The 26424-nt window shown below is 42.2% G+C and overlaps 2 protein-coding genes across 2 annotated transcripts; one reads left to right on the forward strand and one right to left on the reverse strand.

The window, feature by feature from the left end:
* Positions 1-6046: 6046 nt before the first annotated feature.
* Positions 6047-6463, reverse strand: LOC132866702 (late histone H2A.2.2-like). The gene has a single exon (XM_060899486.1). It carries the CDS (start codon positions 6461-6463, stop codon positions 6047-6049), a length of 417 nt encoding a protein of 138 aa, XP_060755469.1.
* Positions 6464-8605: 2142 nt separating this feature from the next.
* creg1 (cellular repressor of E1A-stimulated genes 1) lies at positions 8606-26394 on the forward strand. Its single transcript, XM_060898681.1, has 3 exons — positions 8606-8930; positions 18166-18285; positions 22475-26394. Exons 1-3 carry the CDS (start codon positions 8646-8648, stop codon positions 22661-22663), a joined length of 594 nt encoding a protein of 197 aa, XP_060754664.1. The 5' UTR covers positions 8606-8645; the 3' UTR covers positions 22664-26394.
* Positions 26395-26424: the final 30 nt, after the last annotated feature.

Consider the following 26424-nt stretch of genomic DNA (forward strand, 5'->3'; position numbering starts at 1 on the left):
AACATCCACCAAATTCTTCTACAAAAAAACAGATACGTTGAGGGATGTGATGTAAATCAAGGTCTTTTTAATTTGTCATTTCAACCCTATACAGTTGTATATTTACAACTGTAAACTCATGCTGGGTAGTCCGTTGGAGTCGGATATAGTCAAGTTTTATTTTCCAGGGAACAGACATTGGAGAATAGACTGGATTGGAGAGCCAGCTGGCTAGGATTAGCTGTTAGCCTAGCACGGACACCCCCACGCTTGCTGCGTTTCCACCTCCTCGCACATTGCTTCCGATGACGACTCCTTGTGTCACGGGGCTCAGGCGAGGCTGAGGACTGGAGGCCTGTTCCTCGCAGCAGGCCGAGGTTGTGTAGTTTCTCCAGCAGATCATCTTTTATGATGTTTTCTGCATGGTATCTGTATTGTAGGAGTATCTGGCAATGGTAGACACGAACACCAGTTGATCTGGTGTCCATGTGCTATACAGGGTCAAGCAAAGGAACAAAAGGACACAAAAAAGCACTATTTTGGATCCGGAGAGGCCGCTGTGTGTGTTGCCACCGCACCGCCATCTTGGAATGGTCAGCATGTGGGAAAAAATAATAAATGCTGGGGTTGCCGTTTTTATTCCAGATAGGACTAGTTCATAAAATACCCTGTGGTTGCCATCATGCTGGTTTATTGCAAATATTTGCAAATAAATTTAATTTCTATAAACAAAGGTAAAATGTGAGTTCAGACAGTGTGACACTGTTTCTGATGTACAGACTCCTTTCTGTACAAATATCCAGGTTTCGATTTAGACCAATTACATTACATTAATTGCATTTAGCAGATGCTTTTATCCAGAGCGATGTACAACACGCAGCCTGGGGAGCAATTGGGGGTTAGGTGACTTGCTCAAGGGCACTTCTGCCATTCATGCTGCTCCAGGGAATTGAACCGGCAACCTTTTGGTCCAAAAGCTGCTTCTTTAACCATTAGGTCATGGCTTCCCCCAAGTAGCCATACAGATTCCTAGTAGGGTTAAAGAATTCCTTCTTACACACCAACTTCCCCAACAGTATTAATCAAGTTTAATAATGTTATCCTGGCGGCATGGTGGTGTAGTGGTTAGCACGGTCACCTCACAGCAAGAAGGTCCGAGTTCGAGCCCCGTGGCCAGCGAGGGCCTTTCTGTGCGGAGTTTGCATGTTCTCCCCGTGTCCGTGTGGGTTTCCTCCGGGTGCTCCGGTTTCCCCCACAGTCCAAAGACATGCAGGTTAGGTTAACTGGTGGCTCTAAATTGACCGTAGGTGTGAATGGTTGTCTGTGTCTATGTGTCAGCCCTGTGATGACCTGGCGACTTGTCCAGGGTGTACCCCGCCTTTCGCCCGTAGTCAGCTGGGATAGACTCCAGCTTGCCTGCGACCCTGTAGAACAGGATAAAGCGGCTAGAGATAATGAAATGAGATGTTATCCTTCGCCCAAATGAAGTTTGGAGGGGGATATAGAAACGGGGTCCGTCTGTCCCTCCCCGGGCCATATCTTTAAAACTACTGAAGATATCTTCATGAGGCTTGGTATACATACCGGTATCAAGCAACATGTGAACTGGTGCCTTTTGCTATTTTGGATTTTTGAAAAAAAAAAAGTATTTCTAAGAGCAATATTCGTTTCTGGAGCATATATCCAAAATTATTCATGATATGGATTTGAACCTTGGTGTACATGTTAACAAGGTGGTGTAGATGTGCCTTTTCATACTAAGAAATTTGAGAAATTTTAATTTTTCATGTTTCCATGGAAACAATTTCAGACTTAGGCTCTCAGGTTAGTCTTACGGGTAGGTTTTGTTTCTGGAGCAGAATTAGAAAACTATGACTGGTACGGTCTTGAACGTTGGTATAATGTGTTGATTGAGTAAGGTATATGTGCCTCTTGATACTAAGAAATGTGAGAAATTTTAATTTTTAGCTCCCCTGGACCAAAGGTCCGGTGGGTTTATGCCATGGGCTGCTGAGGTCAGTGTAAAGAGGTAGGGTTGGGTTCCTGCAGCAGAACTTGAAAAATGTGACAAATAATATCTTGAAATTTGGTATATAGGGCAGGGGATCTAGATGACTCTGTTTTCTTGTTTTACAAGTGTTTGGGTTTAGATAATGCCACAACGGTTTGATTTGAAAGATTGTCAGGCAAATAAGCTGGAGGAAATGAAAGAAAGCACAAAAAGTAGGCTACACCAGTTCTTCTGAACTTGTGGGTGAAGACACATAAAATGTGTCACAGATGTAGTTCCCACAAAAAGGTAACTGAAAATTTAGAAACTTTTTTTTTTTTAATCAAGGCCTTTAGCAAAGCTGGTTCTTCAGTTTGGAAGTATTACCATGTTGAGTCTTCTACTGAAGATTAGGAACATTTTAGGAGCACCACATTTAACCTCAACAACTTCAATTTCTTTTGGGTTACATTAGCATGAACATTTGGGCCATTTCTACTACTCACAAAAAAAAAACACTAGCCTTCTCTTTGGTCATGACTATCCAACATGATTCCTGAATCAAAAACAGTTGACAGTAACTGTCCTACACCAGCAGTTCCCAACCCTGGGCCCCACCCTGCACATTTTAGTGTTGTCCCTGCAACCAAAATACCCCATACAGAGATGAAGCAGGTGTTAAAGCAAGGAAAACACTCGTTTTAATGTGCTCCAGGACCAGGTTTAGGAACCTGTGGCCTACACACATTTGAAAGTGTGGGATGTAATTCAATGAGACAAGCTAAATTAAAGGGGCCAGCTCACCCTTCCCAGAATCCAATGTGTTTTTGTTTACGTAGAGGCCACTGTATACAAGTTGCAGGTAAACCATTGCAAATTTGTTGTCAGTGATACTTGTGAAACCCCTCTAAAACCTTTTCAGGGGGCTGAGAATGGGGCATGGATGTGTGAGGTAGGACTTGTACAGGGTGTCTTGATCAAGGGACAGGCTGAGAGGGTTAACTTTAAAAAAAGGGGGGGGGGGGGGGGGGCAGAGACGTACCATATGGTTGACTCAGCATCAGCCCTGCAAAATTCAAGATGACCAGTAGATGCTACCGGTACTTTGAGCCATTTTTTTTCTTTGGTCATAATTAATATTTAATCAGTCATCATTTAGTTTACACACCAAACATTTAAACACATTTCCAGAAATTGTGGCTCAGTTCCTCAAAACTCTAAACACAAACTGAAGACTTAACTACTTTGTCAAAACGCCACAAATTTCTCGCAAAATGAAACACAGTACTCAAAACCGATTTCTTCCACCAAAACAATACACACAGCTATTCTATGCTTATATATTACAGAGCATCAAATAAACACCGATGCGATAAATTCAAAACACTACCATCAAAAGTGTTCATGTATGTTTTGGCTTCATGAAGCCATCTTACATATTCAAATGCATACGACTGTGTGGAAATAAGTTTCCTTTTTCTCATTTTGGTGAAGTGTAGGTTTTTTTTTGTCCCAAAATAACATTTACAGTACTTCATATATGTGTAACACAAATATTACCTATTTTACATGGTATGTAACAAAACTCAGTAATTTCACCTGTGTAATGTAAGTACAATGAGAAACACTACAAAGAAAATCAGTGCATAGATCAAAAGGTTATGAAATATTTGTTACTGCAATACAAAGTGTCCAGCTGAACTGACCAAAAAAAAAAAAAGCAAAGAACCGGATCACTCTGTATCCCACTTCTGATCTTGGTCAGGCTGGAGGACGTTATCCACATCAGGTGTAATGTTCTCCCTGGCTAAGCAGCATGTAAAAAGAAAGAAAAAAAAAAAGTCACCTGGCATGGCAGATCCATCCCTGGCATTCAGCTGTGTGGATGTCATCACATGCCTCCTCCATTGACTGGAGTAGTGCTACAAGCTCATGAGGTCTGCAGTCATACACTTTCCACCACCATGCTGAAAGTAATTCCTCCACTGGAATTAGAAATGGGGAATGTGGTCAAAGGTACAGCACTACAAAACACTGTGGAGGGTGGCCCCATGTGGACAGTTGGGGGTCACGCCTGGAGGATGCTCTGGACTTTTGCAGTGGTGCTTTTGTGGCTGGGGACTGCAGTTGACTTGCTGACTTTGGGACTGCGGTTGTCGTGAACGGTTTCGCGCTTGGGTTTCCGTCGGCGGGGGTTTATAGCATCAACAAAGCTGACTTTATGTTAGGACTGTTAATGTTATAGTCATGTTGTCTGTTGTTGCTCAAATAAGGATGGGTTCCCTTTTGAGTCTGGTTCCTCTCGAGGTTTCTTCCTCATGTCGTCTGAGGGAGTTTTTCCTTGCCACCGTCGCCACAGGCTTGCTCATTGGAGATAGATTAGGGATAAAATTAGCTCATATTTTAAGTTGTTCAAATTCTGTAAAGCTGCTTTGCGACAATGTTTATTGTTAAAAGCACTATACAAATAAACTTGATTTGACAAAAGGTGGGTTGATGGTGAGCCAGTTATGGACTAGAGCAGCCCAGTGGAAACTTGCATTATCCCAAATGACAAGACAGTGTCATCTATATCCCCCGCCCTATATACCAACTATATACCAAGTTTCAAGATTGTCACATTTTTCAAGTTCTGCTGCAGGAAACCAACCCTACCTCTTTACACTGATCTCAGCAGCCCATGGCATAAACCCACCGGACCTTTGGTCCAGGTGAGCTCATCTCATTATCTGTAGCCACTTTGTCCTTCTACAGGGTCGCAGGCAAGCTGGAGCCTATCCCAGCTGACTATGGGTGAAAGGCGGGGTACACCCTGGACAAGTCGCCAGGTCATCACAGGGCTGACACAGACACAGACAACCATTCACACTCACATTCACACCTACGGTCAATTTAGAGTCACCAGTTAACCTAACCTGCATGTCTTTGGACTGTGGGGGAAACCGGAGCACCCGGAGGAAACCCACACGGACACGGGGAGAACATGCAAACTCCACACAGAAAGGCCCTCGCCGGACACAGGGCTCGAACCTGGACCTTCTTGCCATGAGGCGACAGCGCTAACCACTACACCACCGTGCCGCCCCTGGTCCAGGTGAGCTAAAAATTAAAATTTCTCACATTTCTTAGTATCAAAAGGCACATATACATTACTTAACACATATACCAACTTTCAAGACCATACCACTCAGTTTTCAAGTTCTGCTCTAGAAACAAAACCTACCCCTCAGACTAACCTGAGAGACTAAGTCTGAAATTGTTTCCATGGAAACATTAAAATTTCTCAAATTTCTTACTACGAAAAGGCACATCTACATCACCTTGTTAACATGTATACTAAGTTTCAAATCCGTATCATGAATAATTTTGGATATATGCTCCGGAAATGAACATTGCTCTTAGAAACCAAGTCAAAATCTATTTATGTAAGCATTTGAAAAATACTTTGTTTCAAAAATCCAATATAGCAAAAGGCACCAGTTCACACATTGCTTGATATGTATACAAAGTTTCATGAAGATATCTTAAGTAGTTTTAAAGATATGGCCCAGAAACAAAAACATGACCAGACAGATGGAACCTGTTTCTACCAGTATATCCCCTGCCAAACTTCCTTTGGGTGGGGGATAATAAAGGTGAGCAACTCTGGTTCCTCCTGCTCCAGCTTCTTGCCTCACACCTGTACAGGTCACGTGAGGCTTCTTTTATACTCGGACACATGATTGAATTGTTCTTCCAGTCAAGTTTGTACAGATGTAATATAAGTAAGACTAATTGGTAATCAAGTTGTTGCACTTTGAAGGCCAGTGTTTCTTGGTGAACAAAGTGTGCTAAATAATGCAATTTGTTCAGAGATTTAATCTGATTATTTGAGCGAGACCAGTGGAATTGTGTTTAGAGTTTAGCAGTTTGGAGTTATAGTGTTGATACATGAGCTTCACATTTTCAGAGTTCTGTGCATAGTTCCATTTCTGGGTGTATAAGATGGGGGAAAACTGCAAGGTAATAGCTTAATGCAGGTTTATTGATTAAAAACACTAAAAATTAGAGTTCAACTTCTCATTTGTGTAGTCATTTTTAAAACTCCTGGGACTGAACATCCTTCTTGCCCTCTTGGGATGCCTTGGCTTTCTTGGGCAGCAGCTGGGCATGAATGTTGGGCAGCACGCCTCCCTCACTGATCGTGACCGCACCCAGCAGCGTGTTCAGCTCATCATCGTTCTTCACAGCCAGCAGAATGTGGTGTGGATTGATGCGCTGCTTCTTGTTGTCTCTGCTGGCATTTCCAGCCAGCTCCAGCACCTCGGCACACAGATACTCCAGAACCGCTGCAAGGTAAACAGCAGCAGTGGAACCAATCCGAGGTGCATAGTTGCCCTTCCTCAGCAGGCGCGCAATGCGGCCAACTGGAAACTGAAGCCCAGCACTTGCAGAATGGGACCTGGGGGCCTTGGTCTTAGCAGCCCCTGCTGCCTTCTTCCCATGACCAGACATGGTTAGATCTGCCAAGCGAATCATCAAGTAAACCTTATTCCTAGAGAACTACTGAATGCATCATAAACACATGCAAAAAAAAGAAAGAAAATTTACCCCACTACCATAAGAACACCACATAAAAAGAAAGAAACCAACAAACTCTCATTCTGAAATAATACAATGTTCCTTTAACTACCAGCTACTTACTGTTATGAGATAGCCCTAGCGTGCCTTAACGAAGTGAGTGCTGTTGACCTGCTTATATAGCAAGTGTGTAACAAGCTTCACCTGCTCTATAGCACAATAACCAATAGGATAACCAGAACAATTAAGATGAAACCCTGCCAAGTAACAAGCGAATATGCACTGGTGATCTGCAAAACATTTTACCTTTGCTCTAGTGCACTTGATGTGATCATACCTTTTCATACTCAGGACAAGTGATTTAATATACAGCAGACCAGATTCCTTCACATAAGATGAAAGAGTATTTTACTGACTTGCAGGGAAAAAAAGAAGGTATAAACATATGTTGTATACGGTGTGTATGACATGCCTGCATTAACATCAAATCTATATACACTATATGGCTAAATGTATGAGGAAATTTGACCATGAGTGTGGCTGTGGAGAATTTCCTGTTCATCCACAAGAGCATTAATGAAGCCAGACACTGATGTCAGTCCAGTTCATCAATGGGGTTGGGGTTGAGGTCAGAGCTCTTGAGTTCTTCTATTCCAACCTCAACAAACCATGTCTTCCTGGAGCTTGTTTTGTGCCTCTTAGTTCTATCCATCCATTATCTGTAGCCGCTTATCCTGTTCTACAGGGTCGCAGGCAAGCTGGAGCCTATCCCAGCTGACTACGGGTGAAAGGCAGGGTACACCCTGGACAAGTCGCCAGGTCATCACAGATGACACACATAGACACAAACAATCATTCACACCTACGGTCAATTTAGAGCCACCAATTAGCCTAACCTGCATGTCTTTGGACTGTAGGGGAAACCGGAGCACCTGGAGGAAACCCATGCAGACACAGGGAGAACATGCAGCCGCTGTTGAGCCCTCGCCAGCCGCTGGGCTCGGACCCGGACCTTCTTGTTGTGAGGCGACAGCGCTAACCACTACATCACCATACCGCCCCGCAACCAAATATTAAGTGTAATAAAACAGACCATGTGTATTTTCAATCTTTACCATGTTAAGCCTTGGTCCAATATCTTCCATTACATCATTCAGATAGCCTATATTCACAAACTCTTATATCTTATTGTATATTATTTATTGTTTCCATCACAGAAGAAACCTTTCACACTGCTGTACAGGTAAGGTTCGTGTGACTTTCACCTTATTGGTGAGTAGGCTGTAGATTTGTGGTCCATATGGTGATATGCTTGAATATACACTACCGTTCAAAAGTTTGGGGTCACCCAGACAATTTTGTGTTTTCCATAAAAAGTCACACTTTTATTTCCCACCATAAGTTGTAAAACGAATAGAAAATCTAGTCAAGACATTTTTCTGGCCATTTTGAGCATTTAATCGACCCCACAAATGTGATGCTCCAGAAACTCAATCTGCTCAAAGGAAGGTCAGTTTTATAGCTTCTCTAAAGAGCTCAACTGTTTTCAGCTGTGCTAACATGATTGTACAAGGGTTTTCTAATCATCCATTAGCCTTCTGAGGCAATGAGCAAACACATTGTACCATTAGAACACTGGAGTGAGAGTTGCTGGAAATGGGCCTCTATACACCTATGGAGATATTGCACCAAAAACCACACATTTGCAGCTAGAATAGTCATTTACCACATTAGCAATGTATAGAGTGCATTTCTGATTAGTTTAAAGTGATCTTCAGTGAAAAGAACAGTGCTTTTCTTTCAAAAATAAGGACATTTCAAAGTGACCCCAAACTTTTGAACGGTAGTGTAAACAACACATTTCGATATCCACTGCAGACACAGTCGGATAATAAACCCATTATTTAACATACTTTCTACTATGATGATATTATTGATACAAACAGATTCAGCATTACTTAATTATATTATTTACAAGGGTGAGTATAGTCGCGCATGCGCGCTACTACACCTCGAACTTTGTTGACTTTAAAGTCACATGACCGCATGGGTGGTCACGTGAGCACTCTGTAGTTAACGCTGGAGTTGTTGACAGGAGCAGGCGGCGGTGAGGAGCATGGCGGCGGTGAGGAGCATGGCGGCGGTGGTGCTGTTTGTGCTTTCTTTGGCCGCAGCAGCGGCTCAGCTGAAAATCCCCCCGCATGAGGAAGTCGCGCGCATGGCTCGGTTCGTCGTTAACCGGTGTGACTGGGCCTCCGTGGCCACCATCTCCACTCACGAGCCCGTGAAGGGGCAGCCGTTCTCCAACGCCTTCTCCATCAGCGACGGGCCGCTGGGCAACGGCACCGGAACCCCGTACATGTACCTCACACAGCTGGAGATCTCCGTGCAGGACCTGCAGGTGAGAAAACGCACCACAAACTAGATCGCATCCCATTTCTGGATAGTTGAAATAAAACTTGGAAATGCAGATGCAGCACCTCAACATCCAGGAGGTCTCAGACCTGCCACATCCAGGACCCTTTTCAAGTGGACCAGACGTTCAGGTCTATCCGTGATGTTCAGTGTGAATGTAAAATCATCTGGAATACAATGTAAAATTGGCTCCGTCATAAAGAATCCAGATGTAGATCTAGATCTGTAATGAAAAATCCAGAGGCAGAGCTGTTCTGGTTTCAAGAAATTTTTTTTCTATTGTCCTGGACTAGTTGGCATTTTTTGCTCGGGCTTGTCCTGGACTTGTCCTGGACTAGTTGGCATTTTTTGCTCGGGTTTGTCCTGGACTTGTCCTGGACTAGTTGGCATTTTTTGCTCGGGCTTGTCCTGGACTTGTCCTGGACTAGTTGGCATTTTTTGCTCGGACTTGTCCTGGACTTGTCCTGGACTAGTTGGCATTTTTTGCTCGGGCTTGTCCTGGACTAGTCCTGGACTAGTTGGCATTTTTTGCTCGGGCTTGTCCTGGACTAGTTGGCATTTTTTGCTCGGGCTTGTCCTGGACTAGTCCTGGACTAGTTGGCATTTTTTGCTTGGGCTTGTCCTGGACTAGTTGGCATTTTTTGCTTGGGCTTGTCCTGGACTAGTTGGCATTTTTTGCTCGGGCTTGTCCTGGACTTGTCCTGGACTAGTTGGCATTTTTTGCTCAGGCTTGTCCTGGACTAGTTGGCATTTTTTGCTCGGGCTTGTCCTGGACTAGTTGGCATTTTTTTGCTCGGGCTTGTCCTGGACTTGTCCTGGACTAGTTGGCATTTTTTTGCTCGGGCTTGTCCTGGACTTGTCCTGGACTAGTTGGCATTTTTTTTGCTCGGGCTTGTCCTGGACTTGTCCTGGACTAGTTGGCATTTTTTTTGCTCGGGCTTGTCCTGGACTTGTCCTGGACTAGTTGGCATTTTTTTTGCTCGGGCTTGTCCTGGACTTGTCCTGGACTAGTTGGCATTTTTTTTGCCCGGGCTTGTCCTGGACTTGTCCTGGACTAGTTGGCTTTTTTTTGCCCGGGCTTGTCCTGGACTTGTCCTGGACTAGTTGGCATTTTTTTGCTCGGGCTTGTCCTGGACTAGTTGGCATTTTTTTTGCTCGGGCTTGTCCTGGACTAGTTGGCATTTTTTTTGCTCGGGCTTGTCCTGGACTAGTTGGCATTTTTTTTGCTCGGGCTTGTCTCAATGTTGGCCAGTTTTTCTTCTTTAGCCATTCAGATGTCAACCTGCTTGCGCTTGGGATTATTGCTCATCCTATGACCGCTCAGCTTAAGCTGCTGGACAGATGGTGTCATGTTTTGTCTTAAGAATATTCTGGTGTAAAGTAGAGTTCATCATTTTCTTAATGACTAAAAGTTTCCCAGTTCCTGTGACTGCAAAACAAGCCACAAGCTTGACCGTTGGTGTGAAGTGTTTGAGGTGATATGCTGTGTTTGGTTCTTGCCAGACATGGCATTGTACATGATGACCAAATGTCTCCACCTTGGTCTCAGCAGGCCAAAGGATATTGTTCCAGAAATTTTGTGCCATATTCTTTTTGGAGAGAAGGACCTTTTTCCTAGCGACCCTTTCACGAAAGCCATACTTATCAATCTTTTTCTGATTGTTCTCTCATGAACATAAACATATTTAATGTGCTTACAGAAGCCTGTAGGTCACATCATGTAGCGTTTGGGTTTTTATAAATATCTCGGCGCATTAAAAGGTCAGATCTTGGACTGAATTTGCTGGGATACCCATTCCTGGGAAGACTGGCATCTGTCTTGAAGACTCCATTTGTAAACATTCACTGTAGAATGGTGAATTTGAAATTGCTTGCCTTATAACCCTCCCAGATTGATGACCAGCAACCATTTCTTCTCTGGGTCATAGCTGATGTCCTTTCTACTTGACATAATGTGGACACGCACCGGAGTGCTTCAGAACACCAAACTGCCAAAAGTTGTGCTTTTATAGAAGTACTCGCGCTTCTTGATGATTGATTAACTATTGTTGTGCATTTCATTAGTAATACCTGGCTGCTAAATACTCTCTTTATGATTTTGTAAGTAGGAAGGAAGGATGTACTTATTCTTTCCCCACCTTGTTTCTGAATGTTGCTTTACTTTTTTGGGGAAAGTAACTTAAAAAAAGTTGTGACATGAGGTTATTTGTTTATAGAAGTTGGTGAGGACCATACAATTGTTATTTAGGTCCTGTTAAATAAAAACAGTTTGTTTTCGGTTTCCCATGACCGTGTAATTTAATCTACTCAGCAGTGCAGATGCTTTTTTTTTTTTGGCTGATAGGGAACTGGACTGTAATGGAGGATATGAGAACATTTACTCAGCAAAAGTAATTGCACAATTTTTAATCATGAAATGTCCAGTTCCCCAAATACATAAGTCAGCTAAGGGCTGTGACTCAGCAGTTTTTGACGAACCCACTGCATGTTAGTGATTTTTATTATCTGCACCTCCCAAAACTCTGGCAGCACATGACAACTTCCCTTTAAGTGTTTGCATCTAAATTTAGCTGATGTGTTGCAGTTAATGTCACATGCCCCTCTTTTTATTAATCATCTATGAATAAAATAAGTTATTGTAACACATATTTTCTTTGGTGGTTAACATGTTTAACACACTCACTTTTTATATAAATAATAAAAATCTCATCTCATTATCTCTAGCTGCTTTATCCTGTTCTACAGGGTCGCAGGCAAGCTGGAGCCTATCCCAGCTGACTACGGGCGAAAGGCGGGGTACACCCTGGACAAGTCGCCAGGTCATCACAGGGCTGACACATAGACACAGACAACCATTCACACTCACATTCACACCTACGCTCAATTTAGAGTCACCAGTTAACCTAACCTGCATGTCTTTGGACTGTGGGGGAAACCGGAGCACCCGGAGGAAACCCACACGGACACGGGGAGAACATGCAAACTCTGCACAGAAAGGCCCTCGCCGGCCACGGGGCTCGCACCCAGACCTTCTTGCTGTGAGGCGACAGCGCTAACCACTACACCACCGTGCCGCCATAATAAAAATAAAATGTATTATTATTGGGGTGGCACGGTGGTGTAGTGGTTAGTACCAGAGCTAAAAATGAACTTCAGTGCTTGGTCGCCACTCGGGCCAGTATTCCTGAATTCTTAGTGGCCCAGGCCAAAATAAAATAGCCCTTAAATTTCCTCTAGTCGAACACAAATTTAAAACCTTTTTTACTTGCATAACACCCCACAGTGTTTAACGTATGCCCCCAGAAATGGATTAATCAACAACATTAATTCTATGTAAATGTTTAGATATTGTACATTATTCAAACATTACGCTACATTACAGTCATTTAGGTGATGTTTTTATTCAAAGCAACCAACAGTAAGTGCATGTAGCCAAGAGAATCCAAGAGCGACCAGTGCTGGAGTACTAGTGTAAACACACAGCCTCCAAATACCATCCAATATCTGGAATGATCAGGGGAGTTAAGAAGTTGAAGAAGCTTGGAGAAATCTATAGACAAAGAATCATTTAAGTATGGCATGTTTATTGTTTTGGGTGGCACGGTGGTGTAGTGGTTAGCGCTGTCGTCTCACAGCAAGAAGGTCCGGGTTCGAGCCCCGTGGCCGGCGAGGGCCTTTCTGTGCGGAGTTTGCATGTTCTCCCCGTGGGTTTCCTCCGGGTGCTCCGGTTTCCCCCACAGTCCAAAGACATGCATGTTAGGTTAACTGGTGACTCTAAATTGAGCGTAGGTGTGAATGCGAGTGTGAATGGTTGTCTGTGTCTATGTGTCAGCCCTGTGATGACCTGGCGACTTGTCCAGGGTGTACCCCGCCTTTCGCCCGTAGTCAGCTGGGATAGACTCCAGCTTGCCTGCGACCCTGTAGAACAGGATAAAGCGGCTACGGATAATGGATGGATGTTTATTGTTTCCAAAGTTTGACAGCATTTACATCTGCATTAAAATTGTTAACCTATGCTTCTCTGACCTCGCTTTTGCTTCTTGAGCCTATACAACAGACATTACGGTACAGTCGGCTGGTAGAATTCTACTAGACTAGATCTTGGTGCTTATGGTTAATGTGGTTATAGTTATGGTATTTAGCAGGCGCTTTTGTCCAAAGCGACTTACAATATATAAACACTACATTATTAATAAACCAATACAATCGCTCTACTCTGCCATAGCCAACCTTCCAGATGATAGCTGCTGCATGACTGCAGGATTTCCCTTCTTTTTTTTTTTCGCTCTGACTAGGTTCAACCTCAGCCTTTAAGCAAACAAACTCGCCCTCTCTCTTACACGTAATTTTGCCAATTTTATTACTGTGTAGATTATTGTATACCTCCATGCTTTTCTACTTCCTTAGCTCCTTGCCATTAACGCCCTTGCTAAGAATAAAATAATTGACAATGTTAACGTTAGCTGACATCGGGCCACAACTTCATGTCGTCTATCCATTCCGTGAGGTTAGACAGATGGGGCACTTTGATCGTATTATCCCCAGAGTACGTCAGAAAATCGGACCCGTGTCACCATCTTTTAGTCATCTTTGATCTTACCTACCCAGCAGTTAGCGTTAGCTACAAACATCAACACAGTAGCGCGGAAGAAAGATCCCAGCTTCTGCTATGACTCGGCAATGAATCATGGGAAAAGTCAGAGTTGGGGAAAGTTGTGGATATCGTGGAGCGATCTGAAAACTCACAAACCGCTTTGAATTTTGCACTTTAGAACTAAACTTTTACTAGAATTCACGAACTTAGACTTGAGGAAAGGTAAGCAAAGAAAAGAAGGGCACTCCGAGGAAGGAATGTTTTCAGACGATTTTATCTTCTATTTTTAGACATGTTTACTTCTTCTCTGATTCAGGAGCTTGGTAGCAAATTTGAATTTCCCTCCAGGGATTAATAAAGTGATTCTGATTGTAATTTTTGTCGTACTTCCCAAACCAATCCCAATTCTAATTTCTACCCCTCCCCCTTCCCCTTTCCCTTGGCCCTTCCCCTTGAAACTGAGCTACAAGGGATAGGGCTTGAAATTCAACCCCTACGTATTGGGATAGCCCTTCAACGATCGCATACGTCATCGCATACCTCCGTCAGCGTTTACGTTAGCAAAACGCGACCAAATGCGTCATTGGCTGCGACCAGCCGCTACAGTCAGAGCCAGAACCAGAAATCTCTGCTGGCAGGGTGTGATTTGTTAACTAACACCACTGAATGGGATATCTTTGGCGCTTCGTGCACCACATCCGACAGAATGAGGTGTCAGAACACTCATGTAAACAATAAAAGCGAGAATAACAGAACAAAACGTACGCAGTCAAGCAACCGAAAACAATACTCACTCCCAAAGCTTTTTAGCAGCAGCTTGGATTTCAGAAATCGCTGCTCATTCTCAGCTCGAAAGCGAATCAAGCGGCGTGTTTCCTCTAGATAACAACTTAAAACACGTAAATAATGGAGAAAATACATTTATGACAATCTTTCGCCGCGGGAACCGCCATCTTTCTGAAATCCGCATGAACTCTCGCTGAAATCCGCATAGCATTGTGGGAAATCACTCAAACCCCTTCGTTCGGAGTCAGCTCCAGGAAAATCTCCGTTTGGAGGGGTACAGAAGCCCTACCCCTTCCCCTACCCCTCCGCGTTAACTGGGATTGGGATACCCCTACCCCTTCACGTGAACGCGCAAAATGGAGGGGAAGGGCCAAGGGGTTGGTCCAAGGGGTGAAATGGGATTCGGCCTCAGTCACCATTTGGGCAATCAAACCTTAACTTTTAGTGGCTCTGGTCAGTTTTTAATCACCACTGGTGACCGTGCAACCACCAAGTTTCAACCCTGTAGTACTGTTGCCTCACAACAAGATTATTCAGGGTTTGAACCTCACGGCCAACAGGGGCCTTTCTGTGTGGAGTTTTCATGTACTCCGTGTGTCTGCATGGGTTTCCTCCAGGTGCTCCAGTTTCCCCCACAGTTCAAAGCCATGCAGGTTAGGTAAAATGCCCAGCCACTGGGGTTGTACAAGACAGTACGTACTTAGCACCGGTCCCAAGCTTGGATAGACTGGGGAGGGTTGTGTCAGGAAGGGCATCCGGTGTAAAATCTATGCCAAATCAAATATGTGGAACAGATACGATGTGGCAGCCCCTAACAAACGGGAGCAACTGAAAGATGATTATTATTATATAGACATGGATATTTTGCTGGGAAATACACCACTCGTATTTTTCATATGAAATACATCCTGGTCCTGACTGACACATTTTCCAATATCTTCACTCCGATGACGTCACTCCCAGTGTTTTCCCACTGACTTGATGCACGTTGTCAAAATGGCGAACCAGTTCAAAATTAAAATTCTTCTGATTAACTTGTGGTTTTATTTATTTATTTATTGCGGATGTGTCTGTATAATGAAAAGAATGTTACATGGTGGTGCGAAGATATGATGTCTGTCTTCTTATGGTGAAGATATAGATAAACTTTGTTAGCCTGGGCCCGCCCATCCTAAGCGTGACGCAACACGAGGGCCTGTTGCGAGCTTAGTCTGGCCAGGCAAGCTATCTACAGCTCTTCCAAGCTCCCGAAAAATCGGGAACCAATCAACTTTGAGCATCTCCAACGGCCCTGGGTAGAGGCGTGTTCAAGGCACTGACGTAGTAGAACTGCGACCGGAAGCCATAGATTGTTTACAGAATCTATGCTGGAAGTGCTTCATTCACGCTTCCGCATCTATTACGCATAGATGCTGTATTGAAAACATTCAACGGGAAGTTCTCATTGAAAACGGAGCAAAGAGCAGCCCTGGAGGTATTTATTGAAAGGAAGGACGTTTTCGCCTTGCTCCCGACTGGCTTCGGTAAGAGTTTAATCTACCAGTTAGCCCCGTCGCGTCGCATACGTCAGAGGAAAGAGTGATGTGATTGGTTTAAGCTTCGTCACAGCCTTTTCTGGCTTCGACCAGTAGCAAACTGAGGCATTTCAGGGAGGCGGGTCAACCACGGGCTCTGGGAAACGGTTGGGCTTAATATCTTGGCCAGACCAATAGCTCGGAGAGCTTTGAAGTCGCGTTAGCCAGGCAAAAACTTTGTATCTTTGCACCACTGTGTAATATCCTCTGTCTCTCTCATATATAGCATACACACACCGAGCTCTGGAAAAAAATGAAGAGACCACTGCATAATTTTCAGTTCCTCTGGTTTTACTATTTATAGGTATGTGTTTGAGAAACATGATCACTTTTTTGTTTTATTCCATAAATTACTGACATTTTCCCCAAATTCCACATAAAAATATTGTCACTTAGAGCATTTAATTGCAGAAAATGAAAACTGGCCAAAATAACAAAAAGATGGAAGTGTTTTCAGACCTTGAATAATGCATAGAAATCAAGATCATATTCAATTTTAAACAGCACAGTACTAATGTTTTGAACTTAGGATGAGTTCAGAAATTAACATTTGGCGGAATAACCCTGACATTTAAATCACAGCTTTCATGTGTCTCGGCATGCTCTCCACCAGTCTTTCATGTTGCTCTTGGGTGGCTTTTTGCCGCTCCTGGTGCAAAAATTCAATCAGCTCAGCTTTGTTTGATGGCTTGTGACCATCCATCTTCCTCTTGATCACATTCCAGAGGTTTTCAGTGGGGTTCAGGTCTGGAGACTGGGCTGGCCAAGACAGGGTCTTGATCTCGTGGTCCTCCATCCACACCTTGATTGACCTGGCTGTGTGGTATGGAGCATTGTTGTGCTGGAAAACCCAAACCTCAGAGTTAGGGAACATTTGTCAGAGCAGAAGGAAGCAAGTTTTCTTCTAGGATAACCTTTACATGACTTGATTCATGTGTCCTTCGCGAACAAAAATCTGTCCCATTCCAGCCTTGCAGAAGCACCTTGAGATCATCACTGATCCTCTACCAGATTTCACAATGGGAGAGAGACACTGTGGCTTGTAGGCCTCTTCAGGTCTCCGTCTAACCATTAGACAACCAGGTGATGGGAAAAGCTGAAGATTGGACTCCTCAGAGAAGATGACCTTACTCCAGTCCTCTATGGCAGCGTTTCTCAACCTTTTTTCAGTCACGGCACCCTTCAGAAGTATGCAAATTCTCAAGGCACCCCCATATAAAATATACACAGTCACGCTGACCATACGCTGACCCAAGCAGTGACGTTGTGACATGGGACAGGGGGCCGTGAGACAAATTTTGATGATGCATGAGGCAGCGATGAGCTGCATTAGTGTAACTATTGTTTTTGGAATTTTAATTCATTTTATTTATTTCAATGTTAGAATATATAATTTTTTGACGGCACCCCTAACGAAGCCAGACAGCACCCCAGTTGAGAGAGGCTGCTCTATGGTCCAATCCCTATGGTCTTGAGCAAACCTCAGCCTGGCTCCTCTTTGCTTCTCATTGATGAAGGGCTTTTTTCTCATTCTGCATGACTTCAACCCCACCCAGAAGAACCTGTTTCGAACCATCCTTGCCGTGCACTTAACCTCAGCTGCCATTTGTCCTTCTTTTTGTAGGTCACTTGATGTCATCCTACGGTTGTTGAGTGACATTTTGAAGGAGTTGATCATCATCCCGGTCAGTGGAGAGTCGTTTTCGCCCTTGGCCAGTCTGTAACTTTTGTCCCCAGCATCTGCTGCTTGACCTTGTTCTTATGAATTGCCATCTTTGAAATTTTGAGGATGGAAGCAACCTGATGTTCACTGTATCCCTCTGCAAGTAAAGCCAGAATTGAACCTTTCTTTTTCTCACTCAAAACTTTGTTTTAACTCTTTTGGCATGATGAATAGATATTTTTGTATTCCAGTTAAATTTAAGATATTACTTGCACTGTTTTTGCCATCCAGACTGGTCCTATTGCAAGAGGATAGTGATGACCACAGCAGTGGTTTTTATACTTTTCCTTGTTAAATAAGATTTGGTTCAGGCGATCACCTAATCACTACCTCATGACGTAAAATGAAGTGTGCTTGTGTTGGAATTCCAGCACGGACACTGGAATGAAATGGCTGCCATACATAGAAATGCTGATTTAAGAAAATGATGCTTATTAGACTTTTTAACGGCCTAGACGATCACCCTACACATGATGTACTATAGAAATGAAATGAAAACGGAACGTGGCTGTAATGATCAGCTGTTCTGCTGTTTGTTCCACAGGTGAATCCACAGGCCTCCCTGTCCGTATCTCTTGCTCAGACACATTTCTGTAAGCACAAAGGTTATGATCCCCAGAGCCCCCTGTGTGCCCACATTATCCTGTCCGGCTCTGTACAGGCGGTAAGAAAATGCACAAACACACATGCAAAGTTAGAAAACACCCCTGACCATAACCTCATTATTTAGCCAAAGCCTCACCCTGACTGCTGTGAGGTTACACGATCTGATGTGACACACTTTCAAGTCACATGACTGCAATTCCTTCCACACTTCAAAATTTAAAATAAAGTATACATTTTAAAAAAACTATTGATTGAATTTTTTTCCTATGTTTATATCCATACTAGCTAGGGATGTCCCGATCAGGTTTTTTTGCCCTCCGATCCGATACCGATCATTTGATTTTGAGTATCTGCCGATACCGAGTCCCGATCTGATACTTCTTATAATCCATAAAAAATAAAGACGAGGAAAGAAACGGATCCAGGATGTTCCTCATTTTTTATTTAACACCTTATTTTAACATCCAACAACTCCGTTAGCAAACAGAGCACTTACGTGAGGCAGTTTGAACAATAAATAACAAATTTAAAAAAATAACCTTAAAATACCTGGCAGGAATGTAAACAAATAAAAAAAAATAAAGTGCCACAGTGCCAGTAATTTGCTTTTAAGAACGCATCTCACAGTGGTATACAGTAATTTCAATTAAGGAAATGAACGTTTTTCTTGATGAAAACAAGCATTTCTACCCTTTCAGGTTTGAGCCCGTTTCTTTTGTCATCCAACGAAAAAAAAAAAAGATCTCATTCTTTGCTTTCCGCTTCGAACTGCTTCCGTGTTCAACTTTGCCGGCAACAGGCAGCCAATAACCAATAGCGTCTCCGCTACAAAGTGATGTCATGCCGCACGCGTTGATGTTGCTGTGTTGAGACAAGAGGTCTGGTCTCACTCTGTGCCAACGCATAGCTATTGATGTGTTAAAAATGAGAATATATTACATAGATATATATCCGATCCCTGATCGGGAGGCAATGCCCGATTCCGATCGAGTCTGAAACCATGTGATCAGGCCCGATTTCCGATCACGTGATCGGATCGGGACATCCCTAATACTAGCACTGTTTATGAGCAATTCCAGCGTTATGGACGTGACACTTGAACTCAAAATGGCAACAAATGACCCAGTGCATGTTTTATTGTCTCCCAGTATTTAAACAGGTGTTGCATATTTTAAGGCTGTACCATACTGGAGAAGTGATAGAACAAGAACAATTCCCATAGTACATCTAGGGCATGCCAGAAAATGCCAATAAAAGATGCGTTATGGACGTGACAGAAAAAGTATCACTTTTCTTGGGTGACTGTACATTTTTATCAAACTCTGTGAAATTGTAAACCTAATGTCGAAATGGAGATATCCATTTGATAGAGGGGTCCAAGGTGAATATTAAAAAATCTTTGTTTAAAATATTTTGTATTTCATGCAGAGTTTCGGAAGGAAAAGTCAGCGTTATGGATGTGACGAAATTCCGTTATGGATGTGACGCGTCTGAAATAGACATGGCATATGTTTAGAAAATCAGCAATTTAACCACCATAACCCTTTGAAAAACTCTCTAAATATCAGCTAAAACTATCAAAGTTCTTAAATAATATTTAGGATGGCTATTGTTTTGCTGTTTTGTGGATTTTAGCATACATTTCTGTGGCTTGTGGCAATAATATAGAATTGTACATGATCAAAGTTGATTTTAGCTTGGGGTTTACATTATAAGAAAGAAAGACTGACAGTGACATATTAGGTTGGTTACAAATTGGTTCAACTTGTTCACATCTGTAAAATACAGGCCTAGGTGATATCTCTGGGAGTGGTTTTGATGTATTACATGTTGCTTTATTTTTGCATGGTGAGGTTGACATTTACATGGAATTGCCCTCATGCAGTTTTTGCGTACAATATTACTTATGCAGTTATTGCATACAGCAGATGGTGAAAAAATTAGGGCAGTAGAAGGCACACGTACTCATTAAAATTAAATCTTATTTATTTATCACACAAACTACCCATAAAAGTACAAAAACTTTTTTTTTTAAACTTTGCTCTACTTCATGCAACAATGTCTTTATCAGTGAAGTTCATCATCTTAGACCTGTTTTAAAAGGCTTTTTCAATGCATGTTGTTTACCATATATAGTCATGGGGAAAACGAAAGTTGGTTTCACAGCAAATACTTGCTCAGATGCATACACATGTTATGAGCACAGTACAGTCGTGGTTTGATTGACCACAGAGCACATGGCAGTGTTCTGTGGTCAATCCTCAGAACACTGCCATGAATAAAGAATGGTATCAAAACATCCTTCAAGAGCATGATGGAGCACCATGTCACAAGGCAAAAGTGATACCTAATTGGCTCAGGGAACAAAACAGTGAAATTTTAGGTCCACAGCCAGGAAACTCCCCAGATCTTAATCCCATCGAGAATCTGTGGTCAATCCTCAAAAAAGCAGGTGGACAAACAAAAATCCAAAAATTGTGATAAACTCCAAGCACTGATTATGCAAGAATGGGTTGCCAGTAGTCAGGATTTGGCCCAGAAGCTGATCCCCAGCATGCCCGAAATCACCCCTCCATCATGGTGTCCCTCAGGGCTCTGTCTTGGGACCCTTATTATTTGTAATATACATCCTTCCTCTTGGCCACATAATACAGTATTATGGGCTTAACTTTCACTGTTATGCAGATGACACCCAAATTTATATTCAAACCAAACCCTCTTACCCACTCCCTCCGTCCAATCTCGTCAACTGTCTAAATGCAGTTAACAACTGGATGGTGCAGAACTTTCTTAAATGAAATCAAGACAAAACAGAAGCCATCCTCATTTCCACCCCTTCTATCTTGAAAAAACTGGAGCACTCGCAGCTATCTGTTCCTGGTTATTTCACTTCCACTACTGTTGTAAGAAATCTGGGTGTTATTCTGGACTCTACTCTCTCTCTTTTGACTCGCACATTAAAAGTATCACTAAAACAGCTTTTTTTCACCTGAAAAGTCTCTCCAAACTCCGTCCCTTCTTGACTTCATCTGCAGCTGAAACGCTTATACATGCTTTTATCACCTCAAGACTGGACTATTGCAATGCCCTGCTCGATGGTATCCCAGCCAAGCGACTAAATAGGCTGCAATATGTCCAAAACTCAGCTGCTAGGGTACTCACTCACACCAGGCCCTGGGATCATATCACTCCTATTCTATACAACCTGCACTGGCTCCCAGTTAAATACCGCATTCAGTATAAAATTATCTTACTTGTTTACAAATCCCTACATAACCTGGCCCCTCCCTATTTATCAAATCTCCTAACTCCACATCAGCTACCTGTAAATCTTCGCTCCACAGACGTCCACCTATTAGCAGTCCCTTACTCTCGGCTCTGTTCTATGGGTGACGGGGCTTTCAGTGTAAATGGCCCTAAGCTGTGGAATGCCCTGCCACTAGCGTTGCGCCAATGCTCAACACTGTCCTCTTTCAAAAAACAGCTAAAAACACATCTCTTTAGCTTGGCTTTTTCTCTTTGATTTTTAATAACGTTGTTATTATTATTATTATTGATTTCTTATTATTTTATTGTTCTGCTTTTATTGTTTGTTTTTTAACTGTTCAGTGTCCTTGGGTACCTTGAAAGGCGCTTATAAATAAAATGTATTATTATTATTATGCCAGGGCGAATTGCAGGAGTCTTGAAAAAGAAGGATCAACACTAAATATTGAGTCTTTGCGTAAACTTGATGTAGCCTTTGAAACTTATGAAATGCTTACTTCCGTATACCACAGAAACATCTGACAAAAAGATCTAAAAACACTGAAGCGGCAAACTTTGTGAAAACCAAAACTTGTGTCCGTCTCAAAACTTTCGGCCACGACTGTGCACTCGGCCCCGCCATTATCTATACACGTCTGTGCTTATTTACATGCTCGTCATCTTTCATAGTTTTTAATGCGTCTGCCGCTCGGTACGTGCGATCAATGTCACAGCAAGGTTAAATGTCCGAAATAGTTTTTCTTCAATCGCTTCCTTTCTGTGTGAAGGGTGTGTTGGGTAAACAAATTGGCAACAAGGACAGGAAATGCTGTCATGTGGTTTTTCATGGCATCAGCATCATCGCGATAGTACTTTGTTAACTGTACACATAATCAGTGTTGTGTGGATAAACTGATGCAAATGTTCATTAAAGCTGCTGAAATCATGGCACGGCACAGGACTCTCTGAATAAATCCTACGTTCTTCTGTGTTGATTGTAGGTGAATGGTACAGAAGCTGAATTTGCAAAGAAGGTGCTGTTCAGCAGACATCCTGAAATGATCGATTGGCCAAGTGACCACAATTGGTTCTTTGCCAAAATGGCAATAAGCCAAGTTTGGGTGTTGGACTACTTTGGAGGGGTGAAGGTGGTGTCGCCTGAGGACTACTACAAAGCGACGCCATTTTGAAGAGCACCTCTGTGAGTGATTCTGTGAGCGAGGCATCTTCTGCTTTCATCGAAAAGCTAAATCAGTTCAGACTTTAAGGGACAGTTGGCCGAACCATGATTTTTATACTTAACCAATTTCAGAAATGTTTGAGAGTACTAAGGGGATTTTAAAAAAAAAACCAACAACTTTTAAATAAACTTTTTTGAACCACTATATCACCAAAAATAGTTTTTGCCAATATCATGACGATGACCTATTATAATTTTCATAGTAACAGGATATTTACAATACGTTAACAGGATTATAGGCAAAGTGAATAAAATTGTATTTTGACTATTTTCTACATTGTAGACAATACTGAAGACTAGGGCTGTGCGATATGGGAAAAAATGAATATCCCGATACATTTTCTCCATTTCACGATATACGATATACATCTCGATATATTGAAATCTCCTCTAAAGGACCCCATGAAATCTAACTTTTACTCTTTACTGTTTTCACTACAATCCCTGCAGATTAAATAACATTCTTGGTTAACTTTACAGGTGGTTTTCAACAATACATTTTAAATTTTCATGTCAGTGATTAATCACAATTGAATTGAAATAAGACTATTTTTATTCAACAAAGATGTGGCGCAAACTGCAAAAACAATCTTGAAAATTGCAACAAAGGGGCAAAACAATACAGAGCTGCTCAGAGCTCAAACCAATAAAGTGCAAACTCAACACTGAGACATTTAGCCTAAATAAGAAAAGTGCTCTTTCATTAAATTATTTAAAAAATAGATCTCCAAGCTATTAACCTGACTACTGAGAACCACTGGAACATTCACAATAGAGAGAGAGATTGAGGGAGAGAAGAGAGAGAGATCTGCAAAACGTCATTTTTCTCTTTGCACACTTTTGAACTGAATGTTTTCTGGCTCTGCCTCTCAGATGTCTATAATTCCGGCTGCTGCCTTTCGTGATGACAGTTTTTTTTTTTGCACACTTTACAAACTGGCATTTGCTGTTCCATGTCCTCCTCGCGATATCCAAAAAAATGCCAGATGACTGACCCCTTACTAGTTCTTTTAGGAACCAATTCATCCGCTTCCATTTTTAATTTGTCGCTGAAATTGACAGAGTTTACACGGTAGCCTACGCAACACCAGCAACTGCACAAACTGAGTCAGCGCTGTAAACCGGAACCAGGAAATCTTCCCGCCGGCAGTGTTGCCAGATACTGCTGACGTTTTCCAGCCCAAAATATGTTCAAAACCCGCCAAAACGCACTTAAAACCGCCCAATCTGGCAACACAACCGAAACTAGAAAATCTTCCTGGAAGTTCCTTTCAGCACCGAGATGTCGCCCGGGATTGGTTGGCGAGTGCGTGACGTTATTGTTTTCTTTCCCCTTAGGCAGCCTCTCACGTTACTGCCTGAGGGACAGGGAGAAAACCACCGGGAAAGGTTTTAAACAAACATGAAACGAACGCACGTCGGAAGATGACCATAAAATACTCGATAGTTACTATATAATAATTTTACATATCGCACACAGAATTTTCGGCGATATATCGAGTATATTAGATATATCGCACAGCCCTACTGAAGACATAAAAACTATGAAATAACATCCGGAATTATGTGGTAAACATAAAAGTGTTAAAGTTTGATATTTTAGACTCTTCAAAGTAGCCACTGCTATGTTAACCAGCTTCATGAGGAAGTCGCCTGGAATGCTTTTCAATTAACAAGTGTGCTCGTCGAAAGTTAATTAGTGGATGAGTTTCTTGCCTTCATAATGTGTTTAAGGTGAAACCGTTAATAATAAAAATACAGTAAATAGCCCTATTCCACAACTGTAGTATTCCATGTTATGTCAAGAACCACTCAACTAACTAAAGAGAAACGACATCCATCATTACTTTAAGACATGAAGTGACTTTTAATTAATACAAATAAAGAAAAAACATGAATTAGAAGTGTCCCTAAACTTTTGACTGGTACTGTGTATGTTGGTCACAGCATTTAAACCAAATACATTCATAGACCCCTCGTCCTGTGAAGGCAAAGTCTTATGGCATTACCATGCATGAGCAGGACACGTGTAGTGCTCTTTTAAATTTGTCACCTTTAAAAACATCGCTGGTTCTGCCTTATATTTATTTATAGTCACTGCTCATCATGGATCATGGGGTAATAATATTTTGAGATCTCCATTGTAAAAGTAGTGTGATTTATCCATTATAATATAACTAAAGGTTTTCTTGACACAGTATGTGGAATCACATTTGTACAAAATGACAGATAAACTTACTGTTAAATGGCTGTCACATTACAATTGTTGTGTGTGTGTGTGTGTGTGTGTGTGTGTGTGTGTGTACAGTGTCTTGCAAAAGTGTTCCTTCCCCTTGGTGTTTGTCCTGTTTTGTCGCATTACAAACTGGAATTAAAATTGATTTTTGGGGGGTTAGCACCATTTGATTTACACAACATGCCTACCATTTTAAAGGTGCAAATAATTATTTTGTGATGCAAACAATAATTAAGATGGAAAAACAGAAATCTGGAGTGTGCATAGGTATTCAAACCCCCCCCCCCCCCCCCCCCAAAAAAAAACAAAAAAAAAACAATGTGTTGTCGAGCCACCTTTTGCTGCGATTACAGCTGCAAGTCTCTTGGGGTATGTCTCTATTAGCTTAGCACATCTAGCCACTGGGATTTTTGCCCATTCCTCAAGGCAAAACTGCTCCAACTCCTTCAAGTTAGATGGGTTGCTTTGGTGTACAACAATCTTCAAGTTCTCCCACAGATTCTCAACTGGATTGAGGTCTGGACTTTGACTAGAACATTCCAAGACATTTAAATGTTTCCCTTTAAACCACTCCAGTGTAGCTTTAGCAGTATGTTTAGGGTCATTGTCCTGCTAGAATGTGAACCTTCGTCCCAGTCTCAAACCTCTGGCTGACTCAAACAGGTTTTCCTCCAGAATTGCCCTGTATTTAGTGCCATCCATCTTTCCTTCAGTCCTGACCAGCTTTCCTGTCCCTGCAGATGAAAAACATCCCCACAGCATGATGCTGCCACCACCATGCTTCACTGTAGGAATGGTGTTCTCAGGGTGTTGGATTTGTGCCACACGTAGCGTTTCCCGTGATGGTCAAAAAGATTAATTTTAGTCTCATTTGACCAGAGAATCATCTTCCATGTGTTTGGGGAGTCTGCCACATCCTGTTGGACAAACTCCAAACGTGATTTCTTAAGCAATGGCTTTTTTTCTGGCCACTCTTCCATAAAGCCCCGCTCTGCGGAGTGTACGGCTTAAAGTGCCTACTTTGGTCAGGTTTGTAGTGGTGCTATAATGTATTTAATGGTGCTCTGCGGGATATTCAAAGTGTGGGATATTTTTATAACCCAACCCTGATCTATACTTTTCCACAACTTTGTCTCTGACCTGTTTGGAGGCTCCTTGGTTTTCATATTGCTTGCTTAGTAGGTCCTTCCAGAACAGGTTGATTTATACAGACATCATGTGACACTTTAATTGCACACAAGTGGATTTTAATCAACTAATTATGTAACTTATGAAGTGAATTGGTTGGAGCAGCTCTTATTTAGGGGTTTCAAAAGAAAGGGGGTGAATACCTATGCACACTCCAGACTTCTGGGTTTATTTTTTTTCATCTTAATTATTGTCACAATAAAACAGTTTGCAGCTTTAAAGCTGTAGGCATGCTGTGTAAATCAAATGGTGCTAACTCTCCAAAAATCCATTTTAATTCCAGCTTG

The sequence above is a fragment of the Neoarius graeffei genome, chromosome 18 (assembly GCF_027579695.1).
Source record: "Neoarius graeffei isolate fNeoGra1 chromosome 18, fNeoGra1.pri, whole genome shotgun sequence".
Classification (NCBI taxonomy): Eukaryota; Metazoa; Chordata; class Actinopteri; order Siluriformes; family Ariidae; genus Neoarius; species Neoarius graeffei.